Below are 25,659 nucleotides of genomic sequence, written 5' to 3' on the forward strand. Positions count from 1 at the left end.
ATCTTTTCTCCTCTACAGACCACACCCCTCCTCTAGTCATGTCTCAACCTGTCCATCCAGTACCCAGTTCATTATTAAGGTGTAAAATTATTAACCTATCAGAGTTCTACAGAATACATATTACTAGGAACTGTATCTTTCCTCCTCCACAGACCACACCCCTCCTCTAGTAATGTGTCAACCTGTCCATCCAGTACCCAGTTCATGTCTCCTTCTGACCCTGACCTGAACGTTGGAATCCATAGAGGTGAAACTGCCACCTCAGTTTGCGATTTACAACAAAGACGTTAATTCAAACAACAAAGACAAAATAAAATTGGAGAGTATGTACTATGATGTATTTATTTTATTTAGATATACATCTTCTTTTAGATGGTAGATCTCATTTAATATTGCAGAGAGATTGTGGCTTCTATCAATGTAATTATCTGCACCATTTCCAATACCCCATATATATATGTTTATTGTATTTTCTGACTTTATTATTTTCCCCTAAGCCTACCACCCCACTCCAAATTGGAGTAAACTAATGGACAACTCTACTTCCAGCTTATAATATAAACATTTTACATGAGTTATCTTTTTGTCCCACCATTAAGCTACTCAAAACTCCTCTCATCTATCTCTGAAGACCATCACATTTTCATTTCTATTTGCCATATATTTTTCAACTGTGCTGTGATGTTTGATGAAGGTTATGAACCTTTCCATTCTCATAGTTTCTACAGATTATCTTTAATGTACAAACATTTTGCTAAAAGTATGTATTATTATATTATTGATTGATTGACTATGACTTTTAAATCAACCAGCAGTGATATTTGCAGAGTTAACTCCAGGTAAATGTTGCAAACCTTCAGCCATTCCTGAACTTGTGACCAAAAACAAGCTACATATGGGCAGTACCAAAAATAAGTTATATTATGATTGTCTCTACGCAGCAAATTCTGCAGAGCTGGGATGGTTGTATTCCCCATATATATATAACACTCTACTGTTTGCAATAATTTTGTATAATCATTTAAATTGAAAAACTCAAAGTGTTTAATCCAGCGTCATTTTATGTATCAGTTCATAAACCATGTTCCATGGAATCGGTACACCCCAGACAACTTTTTTAGATGAGACAAAATACATAATGTTATCCAATGTTTGATTACAAACTTACAGTGCCTTGCGAAAGTATTCGGCCCCCTTGAACTTAGACCTTTTGCCACATTTCAGGCTTCAAACATAAAGATATAAAACTGTATTTTTTTGTGAAGAATCAACAACAAGTGGGACACAATCATGAAGTGGAACAACATTTATTGGATATGTCAAACTTTTTTAACAAATCAAAAACTGAAAAATTGGGCGTGCAAAATTATTCAGCCCCCTTAAGTTAATACTTTGTAGCGCCACCTTTTGCTGCGATTACAGCTGTAAGTCGCTTGGGGTATGTCTCTATCAGTTTTGCACATCGAGAGACTGACATTTTTTCCCATTCCTCCTTGCAAAACAGCTCGAGCTCAGTGAGGTTGGATGGAGAGCATTTGTGAACAGCAGTTTTCAGTTCTTTCCACAGATTCTCGATTGGATTCAGGTCTGGACTTTGACTTGGCCATTCTAACACCTGGATATGTTTATTTTTGAACCATTCCATTGTAGATTTTGCTTTATGTTTTGGATCATTGTCTTGTTGGAAGACAAATCTCCGTCCCAGTCTCAGGTCTTTTGCAGACTCCATCAGGTTTTCTTCCAGAATGGTCCTGTATTTGGCTCCATCCATCTTCCCATCAATTTTAACCATCTTCCCTGTCCCTGCTGAAGAAAAGCAGGCCCAAACCATGATGCTGCCACCACCATGTTTGACAGTGGGGATGGTGTGTTCAGCTGTGTTGCTTTTACGCCAAACATAACGTTTTGCATTGTTGCCAAAAAGTTCAATTTTGGTTTCATCTGACCAGAGCACCTTCTTCCACATGTTTGGTGTGTCTCCCAGGTGGCTTGTGGCAAACTTTAATCGACACTTTTTATGGATATCTTAAGAAATGGCTTTCTTCTTGCCACTCTTCCATAAAGGCCAGATTTGTGCAATATACAACTGATTGTTGTCCTATGGACAGAGTCTCCCACCTCAGCTGTAGATCTCTGCAGTTCATCCAGAGTGATCATGGGCCTCTTGGTTGCATCTCTGATCAGTCTTCTCCTTGTATGAGCTGAAAGTTTAGAGGGACGGCCAGGTCTTGGTAGATTTGCAGTGGTCTGATACTCCTTCCATTTCAATATTATCGCTTGCACAGTGCTCCTTGGGATGTTTAAAGCTTGGGAAATCTTTTTGTATCCAAATCCGGCTTTAAACTTCTTCACAACAGTATATCGGACCTGCCTGGTGTGTTCCTTGTTCTTCATGATGCTCTCTGCGCTTTTAACGGACCTCTGAGACTATCACAGTGCAGGTGCATTTATACGGAGACTTGATTACACACAGGTGGATTGTATTTATCATCATTAGTCATTTAGGTCAACATTGGATCATTCAGAGATCCTCACTGAACTTCTGGAGAGAGTTTGCTGCACTGAAAGTAAAGGGGCTGAATAATTTTGCACGCCCAATTTTTCAGTTTTTGATTTGTTAAAAAAGTTTGAAATATCCAATAAATGTCGTTCCACTTCATGATTGTGTCCCACTTGTTGTTGATTCTTCACAAAAAAATACAGTTTTATATCTTTATGTTTGAAGCCTGAAATGTGGCAAAAGGTCGCAAAGTTCAAGGGGGCCGAATACTTTCGCAAGGCACTGTATCTGGTTCGGATCCCGGCAAATAAATGAATGTGTTTGTTCAGGAGAGATTGCTCCTTTAACGGACAAATATGACAAAACATGTCTTTGAAAATTAACACTTACAGGAAATGCCCTCACTATCTTTCATTACTCAATATTTGAGATTAAGATAAAGTTGCAAGGACATCTGCTAGGACCCCCCCCCCCCCCCCCCCCCCCCCCCCACTAAACAATTATTTATATTATTACACATTAAAGGGGTAAAACACAAATATTAGGCCTACTGTTGGCCTACAAATCTTTAAATAAATACATTGTTCCATATGCTTTGGATTTAGTCTTTCTGTTATCTACTATGCCTACTAATCATTCATATGATCCAGTACAATACGGTTTTCTACTTACATTTGAATGCAAAAAATCAATATCAGGCTTTCATCTGAATTCATGACCTACTGTTTAATGACATGGTGTGTGTGTGGGTGGCTGCATTTATCTTTCATGTACGTGACAAGGCCAGTCAGCCAGGTCTGGTTCGCTGGAACTGCACAGTTCATTTGAATCTAAACCAACAATTCTACAGTTATTGATTAGTGATTCAAAGGAACCTTCTTTTATTGTTATGTGAAATTCCCTTCTGTGTAATTCCAAAGAATGTCTGTGTTTTACAACAGTAATATTGTGACATGATATCTTTGGCCTCCTGGGTTGTTGACGCTGATCCTCAGTCATTTGAACGTGTTAATGTCATGTGTTTACATATAAATAAATCTTTCAAATCCAAACAAACCTGATTTCATGACCTACTGAAAAGTGAAAACAAGATGAATGCCAACAAATCCAGATTCTTCCCCTCTCTCTATGACCAGTCCAACGCATGCGGGGATATTTGGACCTCCATTTTGCAGGACCATAATCATTGCAATGCGCAGCAGAAGCAGCAGCAGCCTGTTAGAGACACGGAGCGGTGGCCTGACACGGGCATCCTACTGGTGAACAACTACCAACCTCTGGAGGTGTTTAGTCCTCCGACCGGTATCCATGTAGCCAGGAGGAGCGAAATGGATGAAGTCAACGAGCTGGCTATCCTGATGATGGAGTTGGAGTTGGGAGAGCAGATGGGAGAGCCTTTAGATCACGGGAGATGTAAAATACAGCGCTATTTTTTTCATATGACAATCTGACTTCCAACGCGCTGTTTCGTATTGTAGACCTAGTAGGTCTATGTGACAGACAGACAGTTTGGGGCGTCTGATGCTGTTGTCTATTACAATGTTAGACCTCTTTGGAAAATTAGTGCCAACACTTTTATAAATTGATTGATTCTCTTTCCCTCCCATTATAGATTACTTCCTAAACAACCTTCATACATCTGTCATCCAACAACTGAGAAGAGAAGGATTCAAATCAGGGAAAAACTATAATGATTGTATCAGAATTACCTTGACTAACAACTATTTATGTTCATAAATAAATCATATATTAAAGTCACAAACCACATTCTTCATCAAACAGCCAATCTGTCATCCCTTTTATTGAGTTAATCTGCAAAGATTCAGATCACATAATCTGCCATCCTGTTTCTCTCTTCAGACTGATGCATCAGCATTCACATGTGAAAAGTGTTCATTTCATCACAAAACTGGTCAGCATCTACATAACAGACAGAAAGGGTTTCATTTTACAATACAGCAGCTACATGGTAACATAACCGTCCATCCTCAACCATGAGTGTTGTCAGTCCATCAGCAAAAGAGATGCTGGAAACAGAAAAGCAACAGAGTTCTGGTTTGGAGTTACAGTAAGAGAGAGTATTCCTCTCCTATTTACACTCAGACACACAGGACGGGCTGGAAAACCCAATCTCCCAGGGTGCATCTGAAAACAGAAACTCTACTGTACAGGGGGTCAGTAAAAAAGGAAATCAGGGTGAAAGACTATGACCTACATCTGAAATAATGCAATAATGTGTCGTCATGATAAACACAGAAGGAGAAAATATGTTACATTTTTGGGACAATTCTTCATTTTAACAGTTTATTTTTGTGTTGCAATACCACCTATGATGTGTGAGGTGATATGCTCTTCCACCCATCCTTTGGTATACTGTGACCAAAACGATTACACTCTTCCCCCTCTCACTTGTTCCTCTTATCAAAGATAATCAAACCAGGCTCATCTCAGCCTTGGTTTCCATGTGTAGACTCATGCATGCCATGTCCACCCATTAGAATACCAAGAGCAACTGTATGAATACTGTACTGAAAAGGAGCTTCAGACAAGGTGTGTTCACTCACTGGGAACGAGAGAATAAAATAATAAAAGACTCCATGGAGAGGACCAAACTTAGGACTGGGAGCTGCCCTAACCTTTTCACCTTCCTGTCCAGCAACAGTTAACATAACAGACATATACCTATAGGATAAAGTGCATTTGAGCTGGTTCTCGTTAAAAATAAAGAGTTACAGTACAATCATCAAGGAGGAGATCAAAGTCATTGGGATCGACATTCACAATATGATGTAAAGAATGCACTGCTGACAGAGCACCTTGGTCTTTAAAGGTCAAACTAACATCTATGTAGTTAACAGTGTCCCAGTCCACCACTGTCCATATGGACTGTATAGTATCATTATCCCTACTAGAGGACCTTGGTCTTCAAAGGTCAAACTAATATCTATGTAGTTAACAGTGTCCCAGTCCACCACTGTCCATATGGACTGTATAGTATCATTATCCCTACTAGAGGACCTTGTGCCAATCAATCCTGGGGATTTTGTGCATTAAACCAGAGATGCACACCTCCAGTCCTAAAATGTCAAAGAGTCAGTCTGCTTTTTGTCTTATCTGATCATTACTAGAAGAAAAAACATTACAGAATGTAGAAATGTATTGTGTAGAACACAGATATGACACTCTGTTATATAGAATCATTACAGTGCAATACATACTTTCTCTAACATTTGCTGAGTGGATTCTGTGGCCAATTTATGATTTCTTTATGATTTCTAAAGATTTCTAAAGAAAAGAGAAATCTAACTGAGCACTGTGTCAGCATTTAAAGTGTCCTCTCTCCTTTCTGTTAAGAAACACATTACATTTACAGTTGTGTTAAACCCAGTCCAACTTTACAGTGCCCAAGAAAAGGGCTACAGTACTGGATTTCTGATCATGTTCACGTTGTGAAAGGCAGTTTGGAGGCATCGCCAAGAAACAAGTGAAATTGTTGTTGGCATCCTTCAGATTCAAGTGTTTGTCGACACAATAATCACAGTTTATGAGGCACATGTGTTCTGACAGGTGTGTCTTCCAAACATGGTGTCAGATCTCAACTCACCATTCATATCCATTCATATACAATACCAGCACCTCCTTTTCATAGGAGAAAATCAACACCCTTCTTTAAATCTACTGACTTCAATTGTGCCTAATTTGTGGTCCAATGTAATTTGTGGTCATGTTGTTTTCAAACTACTTGAAATTATACTTAGAAGACATGGCTGAGCACAGGAAAAGGGAATCTGACTCAGACCTCAATTATCATTGAAGAACATAAGCTAAATCCCCTCTCAGTCAGAGGATGGAATACCCAGGGCCATTGGAGATGACAACAAAACAGAAGTCTCTCTTTTAGTTGAAATGAACTTGTTCTATAAAAAGAGCTAAGATACATGACATCCCTTTACATGCTTATATATACACATTATACAACGGGTGGGTCTAATCCTGAATGCTGATTGGTTAAAACCGCATTCCAGCCAGTGTCTATTCCACAAGTTACCACCGGCTAAATCTATGATGTTAAAATGTCTATTTACTCTGTTCCATATGACTGCGCAATCCACTGTCTCATCATCCCAGCCAAGCAATTTATAAACTTAATCTCCACTATAAAAAGCATCTAGACATGATCTCCCATTTCCTTTAGACTAACATTTAGTTTTCAACAGCAGAGTGTTGTATTAACCTTGCTCTCTGTCTCTCTGACATTTGCAACATTGTTTCAATATTCAAATTCAACCTCCAGCTGTCCCATAGTAATGAACATGTCGGGAGTCGGGACAGGACAGACAGGCAGCGTTTCTCAACAAGTCAAAATTATGAATCAGCTGGTATCGTTTTTATGGATATATACAAAGAAATGTAAATTGAAAAAAGGTCAAATGAAACGAAGTGCAGCTAGTTTGCAGTCTTTCCAGCTTCAGTTTGAAGTGATTGTGTTAGCTGTGTTGTTGGTTAGCCTCTCTGAACAACAGTGTCCTGACAAATGAGCACATTTTGTATGCCAGGACAAATCGAGCCTCAATAGCTCATTGTTATGGATTAATCCTAATAAATATCTCTAGAAAACAGCTAAAACAAATGCAACTACTTTGCTGTTATTCTAGCTGTAAGTTAGTCTTAGTTGGCTAACGAGAAAGAAAAGGATAAGAACGTTGCCAGCCGGCATGGAAACAGAACATTTAGAACAAATGACTGGGTCACATCCATAAATACAGAACAAAAAGACTGAACGACTCTGTGCTTCTCTACTGTAGCAACCGAACTGATAGAACGAACGACAAGCCGGCTAGATTTGTGTCGGGACTATATCTTGTAGAAGGATGTAATAGTATGACTAAATTAATTTAAAAAAATTATAATAATGAACATATGTCAATCATTATTTGAATATGTTGGTAACACTTCGTATAAAAGTGATGCTCTCGAAACCGGTGTTTGGAGAATATAGTGCCACGGTCTGCCTGCCCTCGAAACCAGTGTTTGGAGAATATAGTGCCACGGTCTGCCTGCCCTCGAAACCGGTGTCTGGAGGATTTAGTGCCATGGTCTGCCTGCCCTCGACTTCGTCTCAGGCCTAACAACAACCGTGCCAATATATCCTCCTAAAACCCTTGGCTCGTTATCACTTCATTCTGATGTTCTGAAGTGGTTGGACCTTTGTGCATGAACATGTGACGACTCTCTCTGCCTCATCAATTGTTCTATTGATGTCATGACATACTCCTCTGTGGGTTGCTAAGGTTACTGTCCTGGTTAGAGAAACACTCATCTTTCATTATTACAGGTCTTTTGATGTGGGGATGACATATGTACAATGTAAAGGAACAGGTAATGTAACTATAGAGACATCGTTAAGAAGAGATGACTGACAGTTTGAGATAGAACACTTTCACTCTTCAGTAACTCCAAAATAACAGCATGATGATGAAACACATCAGAGAAACGTGGGATTTTCCCACTTTGAGAGAGGTGGGGGAGAGAGAGAAATAGAAAGAAAGAGGCTTTTATCAGTCTTAATATACAAATGTCAAAAAAGTTGAGTTTGAGAGTTTGTTTTGTCTCTAGTGTTACAGCATGTTCAGAAAAGAGAATGCTGCAATTCCACCTCCCGGCCACTAGAGGGAGGGATTACACCTGGAACTCAAACATGTCTGTCTGCTTCTTGGCCAGCTTTGCCACCTCCTGGCGGATGGCCTGGACCAGGGCGGATGTGGAGAGACTGCTGAGGGGGACTCTGTCTCTGGGCTCCCCCGCATCGGGCAGGCTCTGCTGGGACGCGGCGGTGGTCGGGGTGGGGGGTGGCCCCATGGCCTGGCCGTAGTGTAGGGGGAGTCTGGGGGAGCTGCCTTGAGGGTAGCGGGGATGAGGGAAGGCCTCCACGTACCCTGGGAGAGCCACCTGGAAGAGAGGGTAGGCCAGGCGTCACCAAAACTACCACACAGGGTTTGATACCCACCAACACGACAGGAAATACAGCTGGTGCTTTGTTTTTATTTTCCAAATTCAACAACATATTATCCTTATTGGATCAGTGTGCTGGGTGAACATAGTCTCTCTTCCACATGTATTACACATATTCAAATGGCTGAAAACAAGGGAAAATATACACAAGCACACTTGGATGAAACTCACACGATAAAATAAATTAACAAGTAAAAATTAAAACGGCGATTAAAATATCTGTGACTTTTAAAAATGGACTTTCGATTCAAACCAAGCATTTGAACTCCACTTATGGTTTAGTTTAGAATGTGGACATGAGATGTGTCTGACTCTACACACAAAACTAATCATAGAAATACCCAAAAGAAAAAAGAGAAGAGGTGTTCATTTAGGAAATGTGCTCAACTACCCCGGTATTTTGCTGTGTCCACTCAACGCCAGCCATACATTCAGTTCAGCAAATGGTTTCTAAATGACACTGGTTCTGCAAAAAGACACTGCGTGAAGGCATCTGGTTGAAACAGGCAGACAAACAGGGATACAAAGAACATTCCATACAGAGGAGGAAAGGCCAGTGAGGAGAGGGGAGGTCACATGGTCAATAACAGATCTGACAGAGGAGGAAAGGCCAGTGAGGAGAGGGGAGGTCACATGATCAATAACAGATCTGACAGAGGAGGAAAGGCCAGTGAGGAGAGGGGAGGTCACATGATCAATAACAGATCTGACAGAGGAGGAAAGGCCAGTGAGGAGAGGGGAGGTCACATGATCAATAACAGATCTGACAGAGGAGGAAAGGCCAGTGAGGAGAGGGGAGGTCACATGATCAATAACATATCTGACAGAGGAGGAAAGGCCAGTGAGGAGAGGGGAGGTCACATGGTCAATAACAGATCTGACAGAGGGGGAAAGGCCAGTGAGGAGAGGGGAGGTCACATGGTCAATAACAGATCTGACAGAGGGGGAAAGGCCAGTGAGGAGAGGGGAGGTCACATGATCAATAACAGATCTGACAGAGGGGGAAAGGCCAGTGAGGAGAGGGGAGGTCACATGATCAATAACAGATCTGACAGAGGAGGAAAGGCCAGTGAGGAGAGGAGAGGTCACATAATCAATAACAGATCTGACAGAGGGGGAAAGGCCAGTGAGGAGAGGGGAGGTCACATGGTCAATAACAGATCTGACAGAGGGGGAAAGGCCAGTGAGGAGAGGGGAGGTCACATGATCAATAACATATCTGACAGAGGGGGAAAGGCCAGTGAGGAGAGGGGAGGTCACATGGTCAATAACAGATCTGACAGAGGGGGAAAGGCCAGTGAGGAGAGGGGAGGTCACATGGTCAATAACAGATCTGACAGAGGGGGAAAGGCCAGTGAGGAGAGGGGAGGTCACATGGTCAATAACAGATCTGACAGAGGGGGAAAGGCCAGTGAGGAGAGGGGAGGTCACATGGTCAATAACAGATCTGACAGAGGGGGAAAGGCCAGTGAGGAGAGGGGAGGTCACATGGTCAATAACAGATCTGACAGAGGGGGAAAGGCCAGTGAGGAGAGGGGAGGTCACATGGTCAATAACAGATCTGACAGAGGGGGAAAGGCCAGTGAGGAGAGGGGAGGTCACATGGTCAATAACAGATCTGACAGAGGGGGAAAGGCCAGTGAGGAGAGGGGAGGTCACATGGTCAATAACAGATCTGACAGAGGGGGAAATGGAACCTGTTTCATGTTTAACAGACAGAGAGAGACAGAGAGTATTGTACAATAGAAAATTAAGAACCACATTTTGCTTAGTGGTAGATGAGGAATGAGCTCACTGTCAATCCCTGATTAGGCTCTCTGCAGAGGCTGTCATGAAAATGTCTTCATATTCACTGATGAGTCACATTTTGGTGTCTTACAAACATCCAGGAAAACACATTGAGCTCTGTAACTTTCCATTAGTTTACATAACAACTCTAAGACCTGGGGCAGGATTGGGCTTTCCCTTGTGTGTGGTGTGGTTGTGGCTCGAGGTAGAACATACCATTAAGCACAGATTTAGGATCAGAATATTTCACCCCCATCCTAACTTTACCATAAGGTAACGTATCTGTCCCAGGATCAGTGGTGTTAGCAATTTTTGTTACTCTTCAATAACACAAACCCCAAAGCAAATCAAGGGGAGGAAAATAGGTTTATTCAAAGAGGCCAAATCATAGATGTTATGGTCATTCTCCCCTGTCCTCAGTGATTCTCTCCAGTGGTTCTCTCCCCAGAACAAAGGGACAGCATGTAGTTTTATAACCCAGCCCTAGCCTGTGCTTGACCAATTAGAATTCCTTGCAATTAAACTAGCCAATGGCCAAATAACAAGTATCCTATTTCAGAAGACATATTCCTCCCATGTCTCTGAACCATTGAGCAATAATTCCCTATTACGGAAAAAACACTATTCCCTTCATCATTATTACTCTATTGACTTCTCGTCCTTTTGACCTCTCATCCTCTGTCTCTGCGTTGTTTATTTATCTTTGACCTATTCTTACAGTGGGTAGCTACTTCTACCTACGAGGTGAGTGTGGAGAGTAGGGGGGGTTCTTACAGAGTCAGCCCACTGGGGGGGCACGTCCTCAGGCTCGGGGGGGTAGGACATCCAGGATGGGCTGTGGTAGGAGGACGGGGGCGTGGAGGCAAAGTACTCAGAGTAACCCGACCGCGAGGCTGGGATGGCGTACACCGCTGTGATGGGGTTTCCTGTGGGGGGGTTAGGAGGTCGTTATACAGGGGAAATACTACAATGACAACCGCCATTACTAGAAGAAGAATCAAGTTGTTCTACAATTGTGACAAACAACAAAGTTAACCTAGACCTAAACCTAAATCCTAACCCTAATTCTAACTCCTAACCCAAACCCAAACTCCTAACCCAAACTCCTAACCCAAACCCTAACTCCTAACCTAGACCCTCACAAGGATAATAAAATAAATTTCAAAAACAGACAAACAGGTTCTGACCTGAGTAGGTGGACATCGGCTGTTCTGCTGTGACTGAGGGGAGTGCTGCTCTGGAGAGGGGGACTGAGGGGAGTGCTGCTCTGGAGAGGGGGACTGAGGGGAGTGCTGCTCTGGAGAGGGGGACTGAGGGGAGTGCTGCTCTGGAGAGGGGGACTGAGGGGAGTGCTGCTCTGGAGAGGGGGACTGAGGGGAGTGCTGCTCTGGAGAGGGGGACTGAGGGGAGTGCTGCTCTGGAGAGGGGGACTGAGGGGAGTGCTGCTCTAGAGAGAGAGACATAGGGGGCGCTGCTGTCATTATGCTGGGTCTGCATATCCGTCATGTTGGTCCCAGACTCTGAGATCCTGGCCGTGGACCCCAGGTCAGGCGACGAGCTGAGTCAGAGAGAGAGATAATGCTCACGTCGCAAAATCACATTCACATGCAACACATATTCTTCACCACAAGAGGACAGTGGTGCTCCATATAAGACCCACAGTGACACTGGATTCTCATTGCTATTCATGTCATCTTCCTCTGCACTGATTCTGCTTTCAAATGTGCAGTATACACGACTGAGATCAGTCTGGCCACACTGCATTTCCCTGGTGAATATTACCATGTGAATGTTGGGGAGTTCAGTGATTCATTTTTGGTTGAGAGTGAGGTGTTGCAGCTTTGATTCATTCGAGGAAAGAATAGTGTTATGGGGGCTGTGTGTGTGTGTGTGTGTGTGTGTGTGTGTGTGTCCTGGCCGTACCGTCTTAGAGAGGTCCCTGGAGGGGGGCCGGTGCGAGGGGGAATAGGGGGTGGAGGAGAGGTCATAACCATGTCAGGAAGCTGGGTGAACCTAAAGGCCTGGAAGAAGACAAGTCAACACACACATGAATAATATACTGTGGGTTGATGTTTTCTGATAGGAGAAAGTGTCTACTTGTTAAGGTTTAGTCAACTAGAACCAGTACAGTAGTACATTTTGACCTAACATAACCATTCCCAGAGGTTGTATCCTTCCACCCACTCACAGGTTTGGGGAGGCTGCACTGATACATGTCTGCTCCGTACGCCGGCACCCACTGCAGCCCTCCTCCCCGGCCACGGCTCATGGTTCCCGGGGCACTGGTCACCACGTCAGAGTAGGGCAGGGGTGGAGGTCCGGGGCTGTAGTGGCCGTGGTGGTAACCGTGGTGGGGGTGGGGATGATGGGAGTGGTGGTGGCGTCCGGCTGTGGAGGAGTGTCCCCCTGAGGCCAGGCTGAAGGCCTCCTCCAAGAGCAGGTGCATCTGCTGGCGTACCTCGTCGATGGACGGCTGGGAGCTCAACGTGGAGGTCTCTGAGTGACCTTTGACCCCTCTGGGGCAGACATAACCCCCCCGCGGGCCAATCAGACGATCCACGTTGGTCTCCTCAATCAGCTCCGGTTCAGTCTGAAACACAGAGAAAAAGAGGGGAATTGGTTACGCACACACACACACACACACACACACACACTGCCCAGGAGGTTGGTGGCACCTTAATCAGGGAGGACAGGCTTGTGGTAATGACTGGAGCAGAATCAGTGGAATGGTATCAAACACATGAAACACATGGCTCCATTGGCGCCGTTCCAGCCATCATTATGAGCCGTCCTCCCTCAGCAACCTCCACTGATACACTGTTCACACTTCATTTCCAATTAGTACTAGTAGAGCTAATACAGTTCAGACCTATCAGAGTAGAGTCATTGTCTCCCAGACCTATCAGAGTAGAGTGTCATTGCCTCCCAGACCTTTCAGAGTAGTGTCATTGTCTCCCAGACCTATCAGAGTAGAGTGTCAGTGTCTCCCAGACCTATCAGAGTAGAGTGTCATTGCCTCCCAGACCTATCAGAGTAGAGTGTCATTGCCTCCCAGACCTATCAGAGTAGAGTGTCATTGCCTCCCAGACCTATCAGAGTAGAGTGTCATTGTCTCCCAGACCTATCAGAGTAGAGTGTCATATTCTCCCAGACCTATCACAGTAGTGTCATTGTCTCCCAGACCTATCAGAGTAGAGTGTCATTGTCTCCCAGACCTATCAGAGTAGAGTGTCATTGTCTCCCAGACCTATCAGAGTAGAGTGTCATTGTCTCCCAGATCTATCAGAGTAGAGTGTCATTGTCTCCCAGATCTATCAGAGTAGAGTGTCATTGTCTCCCAGATCTATCAGAGTAGAGTGTCATTATCTCCCAGACCTATCAGAGTAGAGTGTCATTGTCTCCCAGATCTATCAGAGTAGAGTGTCATTGTCTCCCAGATCTATCAGAGTAGAGTGTCATTGTCTCCCAGATCTATCAGAGTAGAGTGTCATTGTCTCCCAGATCTATCAGAGTAGAGTGTCATTTTAGTGCTCTCTTAGGCTCAAACAAAAACTCTTCATTCACTTTATTAGCACCCTGCAAACTGGTGATGCTGCCCCGGTTTAGGGAGCCATGTCCTTTACACAGAAACACACCACAACTCCAAAGACACTCGTGCCAAGTACTTTCTCTTTACAGCACTGAAGGACTATCCCACAATGCATTGCAACCCCCCCCCATTTCATGATTTACGAGCACAGTGCTACAACGGTAAATGAACAGTCCCCTGATAGCTGGGTGGAATGCCACTGACTCAACCAGAGATGGTCAGATGAGAAATGTTCAAGTGGCTTTAACGATTCAGGAAGCTATACTAGTTGTTGTTGACAAGATGCTGACTAAGTTAGCCAGAGCTGCTTGATGGTACACTGTAGTCCTGTAATATCTCACATGAATAGGTGTTCAGTATTCCTCCAGTGGAACTGCTGTCTCTCTGGTTGGTCTCTGCAGGGTAGAGTGCTACCGGGACAGTTTTGTATGGAGTGTGAGTTGTGTTTCTGTTTATCTCTCCATCTCCTCCTTCCCTCTCCTTGTCCCGCCCCCCGTAGATTCATTGTGGCGATAAACAATCCGGCAAATCACTGTAGAAGTAATTAAGCACTGCGGTAAACTACTGGAGGTCTGTGTGTGTTAGCCTACTGTTATATCTCTCTCTCACTCTCTCTCACTCTCACTGTCACTCTCTCTCTCACTCTCTCTCCTTTCCTTTTCTCACCCACGCTCTGTGCTCGCTCTGCTCTCTCTATATCCACCTCTCCCTCCTTGCTTTCTCCCTCCAGCCTCTCTCTTCCTCCATCCCACTCTCTCTCAGGGTGATAAATGAGTTGGATCTGAGGGTGCCCTACTTCCTGTGCGAGTGGATGGGAGCAGCCACAGGAGACCTGGCGCAGCCGCCTCATAAATCAGTTCCCTCGCAACACGGACAGGCAGAGACGTGGATCCGCAGTGATATGGCCCGCAGAGCAAGCGTTCCCACTGTTCCGCAGTGATATGGCCCGCAGAGCAAGCGTTCCCACTGTTCCGCAGTGATATGGCCCGCAGAGCAAGCGTTCCCACTGTTCCGCAGTGATATGGCCCGCAGAGCAAGCATTCCCACTGTTCCGCAGTGATATGGCCCGCAGAGCAAGCGTTCCCACTGTAATCAATAGAGCCAGTCCTTCTGCAAGGAGCTGACCGAACACGCTAGCACCGGATTCTTTGCAGGTTGCAGGTTTGACACGGTTGTTACGGTTACTGCAGGGAGGCTATGATTCACTCCCACGGGAGGTAGAGAAGGGAGCAGAACAGTGGAGGGAGGAGGTGGAGGAGGACAGGGAGGAGAACAGTGGAGGGAGGAGGTGGAGGAAGACAAGGAGCAGAACAGTGGAGGGAGGAGGTGGAGGATGACAGGGAACAGAACAGTGGAGGGAGGAGGTGGAGGAAGACAGGGAGCAGAACAGTGGAGGGAGGACATAGAGGAAGACAGGGAGCAGAACAGTGGAGGGAGGAGGTGGAGGAAGACAGGGAGCAGAACAGTGGGGGGAGGAGGTGGAGGAAGACAGGCGGCAGAACAGTGGAGGGAGGAGGTGGAGGAAGACAGGGAGCAGAACAGTGGAGGGAGGACATAGAGGAAGACAGGGAGCAGAAGAGTGGAGGGAGGAGGAGGAAGACAGGGAACAGAACAGTGGAGGGAGGAGGTGGAGGAAGACAGTGAGCAGAACAGTGGAGGGAGGAGGTGGAGGAAGACAGGGAGCAGAACAGTGGAGGCAGGAGGTGGAGGAAGACAGGGAGCAGAACAGTGGAGGGAGGAGGTGGAGGAAGACAGGGAGCAGAACAGTGGAGGGAGGAGGTGGAGGAAGACAGGGAGCAGAACAGTGGAGGGAGGAGGAGGAAGACAGGGAGCAGAACAGTGGAGGGAGGAGGTGGAGGAAGACAGGGAGCAGAACAGTAGAGGGAGGAGGTGGAGGAAGACAGGGAGCAGAACAGTGGAGGGAGGAGGTGGAGGAAGACAGGGAGCAGAACAGTGGAGGGAGGAGGTGGAGGAAGACAGGGAGCAGAACAGTGGAGGGAGGAGGTGGAGGAAGACAGGGAGCAGAACAGTGGAGGGAGGAGGTGGAGGAAGACAGGGAGCAGAACAGTGGAGGGAGGAGGTGGAGGAAGACAGGGAGCAGAACAGTGGAGGGCGGACTAGAGGAAGAGAAGTATGAAGACAGGTTGGTTGGGAGGAAATGATGCTTCTCTATGTAGAGGATATTGACAATAGACTCAAAGAGTTGTTACTGTCTGTGGTAAATGTGATACATATTCTATTAGATGTAATATGTGGTTATTGTTAAAACCAATGTCTGAGATGATTAGATAAAGGAGAGAAAGACACTATGCTGTTCTGTTTGTAAAGTAGGAGCTTACTGTAAAACTACCTCGTTCTCTTTGTTTGTAAATGAAAGGTTAAAGGTTATAAGATATTAACAGTGTCTTAGAGATAATTGTGGTGTTTGTTAAGTAGTGATCTGAAACATGACTTCAGGGAGCTGCTCTTTAGCCTCTTGATATTCTAACTGCATCTGTCCAGCATCATCTACGCAGCAACAGTATCACACCACAGGAGAGGAGAGGAGGGGCGAGGAGGCGGGACGAGGCGAGGCAAGGAAGAGGAGAGGAAGAGGAGAGGAAGAGGAGAGGAGAGGAGGGGCGAGGCGAGGCAGATGAGAGGAAGAGGAGAGGAAGAGGAGAGGAAAGGAGAGGAGGGAAGAGGAGAGGAGAGGCGAGGCGAGGAGAGGAGGGAAGAGGAGAGGAGAGGCAGAGGAGAGGAGAGGAGAGGAGAGGCGAGGCGGAGAGGAGAGGAGAGGAGAGAAGGGAAGAGGAGAGGCGAGGCAGAGGAGAGGAAGAGGAGAGGAGAGGAGGGGAGAGGAGAGGCGAGGCGAGGAGAGGAGAGGAGAGCAACATGTCTGAAAGGTATCATAAACCACAACTATAAAGAACACCTTATGAATCTACCACTATCATCCATTAAGCAACTCCTTCACTGCAGTCTGATGTGCTTAACTTCAACCACACCTGTATGTGGACAGTCCAGTTCCTGTCTGAGACTTTGACCCCTGGAGAGCTCTATTAGGGGTGCATTCAGGATTGCAATATGCTGTGATGTTGAATGGAACTCACCTCTACACCTTAAGACAACTGCCTTGACTGCAACAGTACCCTGCCAGAGGTACTACAAAACAGACAGTTCACTACCCAGTGATGTGTCTGTTGTGAAACATGCACTAGTCTGAATCCTTCCAAGTCCACTTTTTACAGCAAGCAGTGAATGTGTTTGTGTTTATTTTGGCCTCAGCACCATACAAAACATTTGGAGCGTGCAGGTACATTGTTTGTTTGTTTGCAACAGGAAGCTGTTGTCTCCAGTCACCTGGGGATGTTAGCTATTTTTGGATAGTAAATCACCTGTAAAATGAGTGGTTTTAACGACTGTGGACATGTAAGCTACAGATACAGTGTCAGGAAAAAGCATTTGCCCCCTTTTACATTTTCTCTATTTTTGTGTATTTTTGATACTGAATGTTGTCAGATCTTCAGCAAAAAACTAATGTTAGATAAAGGGAACCTGAGTTTACAAATAACAAAATAAACATACTTGCATGCAGGACTGCTTTAACTCAGCAACATTTGTGGGTTTACAAGCATGAACTGCTCGTTTCAACATTGTTTCAAAGCCCACCCATCTGCCACTCCAAACCCCACCCATCTGCCATTCCAACCCCACCCATCTGCCACTCCAAACCCCACCCATCTGCCATTACAACCACGCCCATCTGCCACTCCAAACCCAACCCATCTGCCATTACAACCACGCCCATCTGCCACTCCAAACCCCACCCATCTGCCATTCCAACCCCGCCCATCTGCCACTCCAAACCCCACCCATCTGCCATTCCAACCCCGCCCATCTGCCACTCCAAACCCCACCCATCTGCCATTACAACCACGCCCATCTGCCACTCCAAACCCCACCCATCTGCCATTCCAACCCCACCCATCTGCCATTCCAAACCCCACCCATCTGCCATTACAACCACGCCCATCTGCCACTCCAAACCCCACCCATCTGCCATTCCAACCCCGCCCATCTGCCACTCCAAACCCCACCCATCTGCCATTACAACCATGCCCATCTGCCACTCCAAACCCCACCCATCTGCCATTCCAACCCCGCCCATCTGCCACTCCAAACCCCACCCATCTGCCATTCCAACCCCGCCCATCTGCCACTACAAACCCCACCCATCTGCTATTCCAACCCCGCCCATCTGCCACTCCAAACCCCACCCATCTGCCATTACAATCACGCCCATCTGCCACTCCAAACCCCACCCATCTGCCATTCCAACCCCGCCCATCTGCCACTCCAAACCCCGCACATCTGCCACTCCAAACCCCGCACATCTGCCATTCCAAACCCCGCACATCTGCCACTCCAAACCCCGCACATCTGCCACTCCAAACCCTGCACATCTGCCACTCCAAACCCCGCACATCTGCCACTCCAAACCCCGCACATCTGCCATTCCAAACCCTGCACATCTGCCACTCCAAACCCCGCACATCTGCCACTCCAAACCCCGCACATCTGCCATTCCAAACCCCGCACATCTGCCACTCCAAACCCCGCACATCTGCCATTCCAAACCCCTCCCATCTGCCACTCCAAACCCCGCGCATCTGCCACTCCAAACCTCGCCCATCTGCCACTCCTTACCCCACCGATCTGCCATTCCAAACCCCTCCCATCTGCCATTCCAAACCCCTCCCATCTGCCATTCCAAACCCCACCCATCTGCCACTCCAAACCCTGCCCATCTGCCATTCCAAACCTCACCCATCTGCCATTCCAACCCCACCCATCTGCCATTCCAACCCCGCCCATCTGCCACTCCAAACCCTACCCATCTGCCATTCCAACCCCGCCCATATGCCACTAAAAACCCCACCCTTCTGCAATTCCTTACCCCACCGATCTGCCATTCCAAACCCCTCCCATCTGCCATTCCAAACCCCAACCATCTGCCACTCCAAACCCATCATGCTAGAGCAAATGCTCAAAGTAACTGAAAGATTTGAAATAGTGTTTGAACCCGTCTGCTTCTGAGACCCAGAACACCAGTTCAGATAGGGCCAGTGGGAAAGGACCAGGGTCAGGACCAGGGTCAGGACCAGGGTAAGGACCAGGGTAAGGACCAGGGTCAGGACCAGGGTCAGGACAAGGGTCAGGACCAGGGTAAGGACCAGGGTCAGGACCAGGACCAGGGTCAGGGGAGTGGGACTCACGTCATAGCCGCTATTCCTGATGCCTCTCCTGGGTCTCTCCCTCATAACCAGCAGGTCCATCTCTGTTCCTCCGGTACTCGGGCTGTTCAGGCTCTGCCTGCTCCGATAGGTCCGCTGCCTCACCTGAGAATGTCTGCCAATCACAGGGTGTTACAGAGCTCAAATCAATCAGCCAATAAGAAGAGGAATGTGTTAATCAAATGAGTGCAACAAACCGCCTTAGACAATACAGTTAACTAGGAGAAACTCCTGGTTTCATTATCATTGTCGTGGTCATCGTTTTCTTCGTCATCAACCTCATCATGATCAGCAGCAACTTTGTCATCATGAATCAACATTCTATTATATTCTATAGGCCTTTCCAGCCACACTACCGTTCAACAGTCTGGGGTCACTTAGAAATGTCCTTGTTTTTGAAAGAAAAGCACATTTTCTGGTCCATTAAAATAACATCAAATTGATCAGAAATACAGTGTAGACATTGTTAATGTTGTAAATGACTATTACGGCTGATTTTTAATCAAATATCTACATAATGTCTACATAGGCCCATTATCAGCAACCATCACTCCTGTGTTCCAATGGCACGTTGTGTTAGCTAATCCAAGTTTATCATTTTAAAAGGCTAATTGATGATTAGAAAACCCTTTTGCAATTATGTTAGAACAGCTGAAAACTGTTGTTCTGATTAAAGAAGCAATAAAACTGTCCTTCTTTAGACTAGTTGAGTATCTAGTTGAGTATCTGGAGCATCAGCATTTGTGGGTTCGATTACAGGCTCAAAATGGCCAGAAACAAATAACTCTCTTCTGAAACTCGTCAGTCTATTCTTGTTCTGAAAAATGCTATTCCATGCGAGAAATTGCCAAGAAACTGAAGGTCTCATACAACGCTGTGTACTACTCCCTTCACAGAACAGCGCAAACTGGCTCTAACCAGAATAGAAAGAGGAGTGGGAGGCCCCGGTGCACAACTGAGCAAGAGGACAAGTTCATTAGAGTGTCTAGTTTGAGAAACAGACGCCTCACACGTCCTCAACTGGCAGCATCATTAAATAGTACCCGCAAAACACCAGTCTCAACGTCAACGTTGAAGAAACAACTCTGGGATGCTGGCCTTCTAGGCAGAGTTGCAAAGGAAAAAAACATTTCTCAGACTGGCCAATAAAAAGAAAAGATTAAGATGGGCAAAAGAACACAGACACTGGACAGAGGAATATTGGAAAAAAGTGTTATGGACAGACGAATCTAAGTTTGAGTGTTCAGATCACAAAGAAGAACATTCGAGAGACGTAGAAAAAATGAAAAGATGCTGGAGGCAATGTGATGGTCTGGGGGGCTTTGGCGGTGGTAAAGTGGGAGATCTGTTCAGTGTAAAAGGGATCTTGAAGAAGGAATGGTATCACTCCTATTTGCAGCTCCATGCCATACCCTGTGGACGGCGCTTCATTGGAGCCAATTTCCTTCTACAACAGGACAATGACCTAAAGCACAGGTCCAAACTATGCAAGAACTATTTAGCGAAGAAGCCCTTGTCAACATCTTGACTATATTTCCTATTCATTTTGCAACTCATTTCATGTACTGTATGTTTTCATTGAAAACAAGGACATTTCTAAGTGACCCCAAACTTTTGAACGGTAGTGTATGTCTGAACATAATATCTCCTCTGCCAGATTGATTTGACATAATTGTGTGTTTTTCAATTACTTATCCCTGCCAGCCAATGCTGAAACTCCTAAAACGGCATCATACTGAGGACGTCTTAGAGAGGAGGTAATATGTATGATAATATTGATACATATTTTTCATTCTGTTGAACAAGATGCAGTGATGCAGATCAGTGAACATGCTCTGGGAGTGCTATCTCATCACTCATCACAGTCCTATCAGCAGGCTGAGCATGACTGGAGAGTCTGTCAAACATGTCTCTATGGGAAACTTCACCAGAACCAAAGATGATAGAGACAGGAGAGAGCAGACAGAAGAGAGCAGACAGAAGAGAGGAGACAGAAGAGAGGAGACAGGAGGAGGACACAGGAGACAGAAGAGAGGAGACAGAAGAGAGGAGACAGAAGAGAGGAGACAGGAGAGAGGAGACAGGAGGAGGACACAGGAGACAGGAGAGAGGAGACAGGACACAGGAGAGAGGAGACAGGACACAGGAGACAGGACACAGGAGAGAGGAGACAGGACACAGGAGAGAGGAGACAGGAGAGAGGAGACAGGAGGAGGACACAGGAGACAGGAGAGAGGAGACAGGAGAGAGGAGACAGGAGAGAGGACACAGGGGGAGGAGAGAGGAGACAGGAGAGAAGAAACAGGACACAGGAGAGAGGAGACAGGAGAGAGGAGACAGGAGACGGGACACAGGAGACAGGACACAGGAGAGAGGAGACAGGACACAGGAGAGAGGAGACAGGACGAGGAGGGCAACAAGCAGTGAATATGAAGTTTGGTTCTCCAGAGAAACAGAGCAATGAAAATCACAAAACCATCACCTAAACAGCCAACATCTGCCTTTCCTTTCTCCTCCTGTACAGTGTGTGTGTGTGTTTGTGTGTGTGTGCGTGTGCGTGTGCATGTCTGTGTGCGTGTCTGTGTGCGTGTCTGTGCGTTATGTACGCATATGTGTTTTTCCCTCATCGGCATCCATAACAAACCACAACTATTCTCTCTCTGTCTACATCAGTAGCAAATGATGGCACGACAGAGCAGGGCAGAGCCGTCCCAATGGAGAGCCCCTTATGGGCTCCCCTGCTCTGAGACAAGTACACCAAATCCTCTTATCTCCAGACTGAAGGAGCAGAAAACCAGAGGACCAGGGGCCAGAGCCCAGCACCATCCCAGAGACAGGAGGGGATTAGTCTGATTAAAGAGGCCTGATGAGACCCTCCTCTGGATCACAGAAAGATGATAATGAAACAATTAGACAGACAGACTGCCGTGCTGAGGGAGCATTTATAGAGAGGGAGGGTTAGATGAGGGCATGGAACTGCAGACAGACAACTGGTCAATGAGGCTGCGTGACAGACACAGAGAGAGTGCCAATCAATGTCCTTGAAAAGCTTTGGAGGAGGGACTATTAAACTACCCACCTACAACTCAACATATATCCCCATCCCCTCCTCTTTTCCCTCACACCCTCCCCCATCTCACCTCCTGCTGGACTTGACGTAGGTGGATGCTCGGTCTTCATCAGGCTCCAGTGGTGGGCCATGCTCTCCAGGTGCCCTCTCATGTCCGTGTCTCTGCCTCTGTGCCAGCGCCCTGCTACCACTCCCGCTGCCATCCGCTGAGGGGAAGTCATAGTACCCTTTCCTCTTAGCCTTCAGCCTCAGCTTGTTCCTGTAGTGCTCTATGTCGGACTTCTGCTTCAGAGCTAGGTTCACCTGGAGAAAGAAGGAAGGGAGGGAGGGAGGGAGGGAGGGAGGGAGGCAGGCAGGCAGGCAGGCAGGCAGGCAGGCAGGCAGGCAGGCAGGCAGGCAGGCAGGCAGGCAGGTAGGCAGGCAGGCAGGGAGGCAGGGAGGCAGGGAGGCAGGGAGGGAGGGAGGAGAAAAAGCACAGACATGTAAAAAGTGTGTGTGTGTGTGTGTATGTGTGTGTGTGTGTGTGTTGTGTGTGTGTGTCTCACCTCTCCATTTCCATTGAGGATGGCTGAGTCTTGGCTGCGGTCAGAGGAGGCGGGGTGTGAATAGGTGGGCGGAGCAGTCATGGGCTTTATGGAAATAAGCTGCAGGGAACCAAACGAGGTGTCGTAGGGATCTGAACAAAGAACAAGGAGTTAATACACTCACCACAAAGAACAAGGAGTTAATACACACTCACCACAAAGAACAAGGAGTTAATACACACTCACCACAAAGAACAAGGAGTTAATACACACTCACCACAAAGAACAAGGAGTTAATACACACTCACCACAAGGAACAAGGAGTTAATACACACTCACCACAAAGAACAAGGAGTTAATACAGACTCACCACAAAGAACAAGGAGTTAATACACACTCACCACAAAGAACAAGGAGTTAATACACACTCACCACAAAGAACAAGGAGTTAATACACAATCACCACAAAGAACAAGGAGTTAATACACACTGACCACAAGGAGTTAATACACACTCACCACAAGGAACAAGGAGTTAATACACACTCACCACAAAGAACAAGGAGTTAATACACACTCACCACAAAGAACAAGGAGTTAATACACACTCACCACAAAGAACAAGGAGTTAATACACACTCACCACAAAGAACAAGGAGTTAATACACACTCACCACAAGGAACAAGGAGTTAATACACACTCACCACAAGGAACAAGGAGTTAATACACACTCACCACAAAGAACAAGGAGTTAATACACACTTACCACAAAGAACAAGGAGTTAATACACACTCACCACAAAGAACAAGGAGTTAATACACACTCACCACAAAGAACAAGGAGTTAATACACACTCACCACAAAGAACAAGGAGTTAATACACACTCACCACAAGGAACAAGGAGTTAATACACACTCACCACAAAAAACAAGTCTCTGGACTCTCGCCTAATGGGCCATAAGCCACACACACCTTCCCTCTCTCTCTCTCACACACACACACACACACACCTTCCCTCTCTCTCACACACACACACACCTTCCCTCTCTCTCTCACACACACACACACACACACACACACACACACACACACACACACACACACACACACACACACACCTTCCATTTCTCTCTCTCACACACACACACACACACACACACCTTCCCTCTCTCTCTCACACACACACCTTCCCTCTCTCTCTCACACACACACACCTTCCCTCTCTCTCACACACACACACACACACACACACACCTTCCATTTCTCTCTCTCACACACACACACACACACACCTTCCCTCTCTCTCTCACACACACACCTTCCCTCTCTCTCTCACACACACACACCTTCCCTCTCTCTCTCACACACACACACCTTCCCTCTCTCTCACACACACACACACACACACACACACACACACACACACACACACACACACACACACACACACACCTCCATGGACAGCAGTCACCTTGCCTGGCTACGGGTTACATTGTGACATTCCATCAAACAGTACTTTGTCACAGACCAACTTGCAGACAGAAGCAGTCCATCACTGAGACGGAGAGGAACAGGAATCACGTCTCTGTGATAGATGAAGACTGACTGACTCTGGGCATTCTCTCCTTATCCAACATCAGGAGAAGTCCATTCAATTCCAGCTTTTAACTTAGCTGCTAAATTATTCAGATCATTTCATTAAGATAATACTAATCTAGAAAGCCCAGGCCAATTCATAAGTGGCTGTATTTTAATCCGATTAACATGACCTTCCAAGACTACTGTAGATAGCTGATTAAACTATTCTGTAACATAACTGAAGCCAAAATATATTCTGAAAACATCATCCGCAGTGGACTAATGGATAGGCAATCAACATATCAGACCTTTTCTTTCCTTTGAGCCATAAACAAAATGTATTCTGGGGCAGAGCAGTCAAACTGCAGTAGGGTGAGACATGCTCGTCAGGTGAGAGAGGAACCAGAGACGTTTGGAGCATGACCTCTGCACTCTGTGATTTTATATGTATCTGTCTGTCTCTCTGTGTGTGTGAGTGTCTGTCTCTCTGTGTGTGTGTGTGTGTGTGTGTGTGTGTGTGTGTGTGTGTGTGTGTGTGTGTGTGTGTGTGACTGAGCCACTGACAGACTGTATCATGTCAGCAGAGCATCTCATACATATTCATCAGGTCCATCTCTCTTGTTACTGCTGAGTGGATACCTTTACTGCTTTAAAAAGAGAGGGAGTGTGTGTGAGAGAGAGAGAATGAAGAGAGAATGAAGAGAGTGGAGAGAGCGAGAGCGAGCGAGAGAGAGGGTACAGGTGAATCTGTGATGTAAAGTGGTCTAACATGGTCTAATATTACACTTCTGTCAGTGTGTATGCAGACAGGAAGGTATGTATGTATGCAGACAGGAGAGTATGCAGACAGGAGAGTATGCAGACAGGAAGATATGTATGCAGACAGGAAGGTATGTATGTATGCAGACAGGAGAGTATGTATGTATGCAGACAGGAGAGTATGCAGACAGGAGAGTATTTATGTATGCAGACAGGAGAGTATGCAGACAGGAGAGTTTGCAGACAGGGCGGTATGTATGTATGCAGACAGGATAGTATGCAGACAGGAGAGTATGTATGGAGACAGGAAGGTATGTATGCAGACAGGAGAGTGTGCATGCAGACAGGAGAGTGTGTATGCAGACAGGAGAGTGTGTATGCAGACAGGAAGGTATGTATGCAGACAGGAGAGTGTGTATGCAGACAGGAAGGTATGTATGCAGACAGGAGAGTGTGTATGCAGATAGGAAAGTGTGCATGCAGACAGGAGAGTGTGCATGCAGACAGGAGAGTATGTATGCAGACAGGAGAGTGTGTATGCAGATAGGAAAGTGTGCATGC

At 46.1% G+C, this 25,659-nt stretch overlaps 1 protein-coding gene across 2 annotated transcripts in view; it reads right to left on the minus strand.

Moving 5' to 3' along the window:
• Nucleotides 1-4,271: 4,271 nt before the first annotated feature.
• Nucleotides 4,272-25,659, minus strand: part of LOC110511667 (UPF0606 protein KIAA1549L) — a 204,086-nt gene continuing 182,698 nt past the window's right edge. For both annotated transcript variants that reach the window (XM_090222904.1, XM_090222903.1), the window contains 8 exons: nt 22,781-22,911; nt 22,306-22,538; nt 19,148-19,280; nt 12,489-12,890; nt 12,224-12,321; nt 11,488-11,858; nt 11,075-11,226; nt 4,272-8,449 (listed from right to left, as the gene is read on the minus strand). In XM_090222904.1, coding sequence (XP_090079030.1) covers nt 8,180-8,449; nt 11,075-11,226; nt 11,488-11,858; nt 12,224-12,321; nt 12,489-12,890; nt 19,148-19,280; nt 22,306-22,538; nt 22,781-22,911 — 1,790 coding nt within the window. In that variant the 3' untranslated portion in view covers nt 4,272-8,179. The remainder of the gene's footprint in view (nt 8,450-11,074; nt 11,227-11,487; nt 11,859-12,223; nt 12,322-12,488; nt 12,891-19,147; nt 19,281-22,305; nt 22,539-22,780; nt 22,912-25,659) is intronic.

The sequence above is a fragment of the Oncorhynchus mykiss genome, chromosome 26, assembly GCF_057628025.1.
Source record: "Oncorhynchus mykiss isolate SJ-2025 chromosome 26, ASM5762802v1, whole genome shotgun sequence".
NCBI classification, from domain to species: domain Eukaryota; kingdom Metazoa; phylum Chordata; class Actinopteri; order Salmoniformes; family Salmonidae; genus Oncorhynchus; species Oncorhynchus mykiss.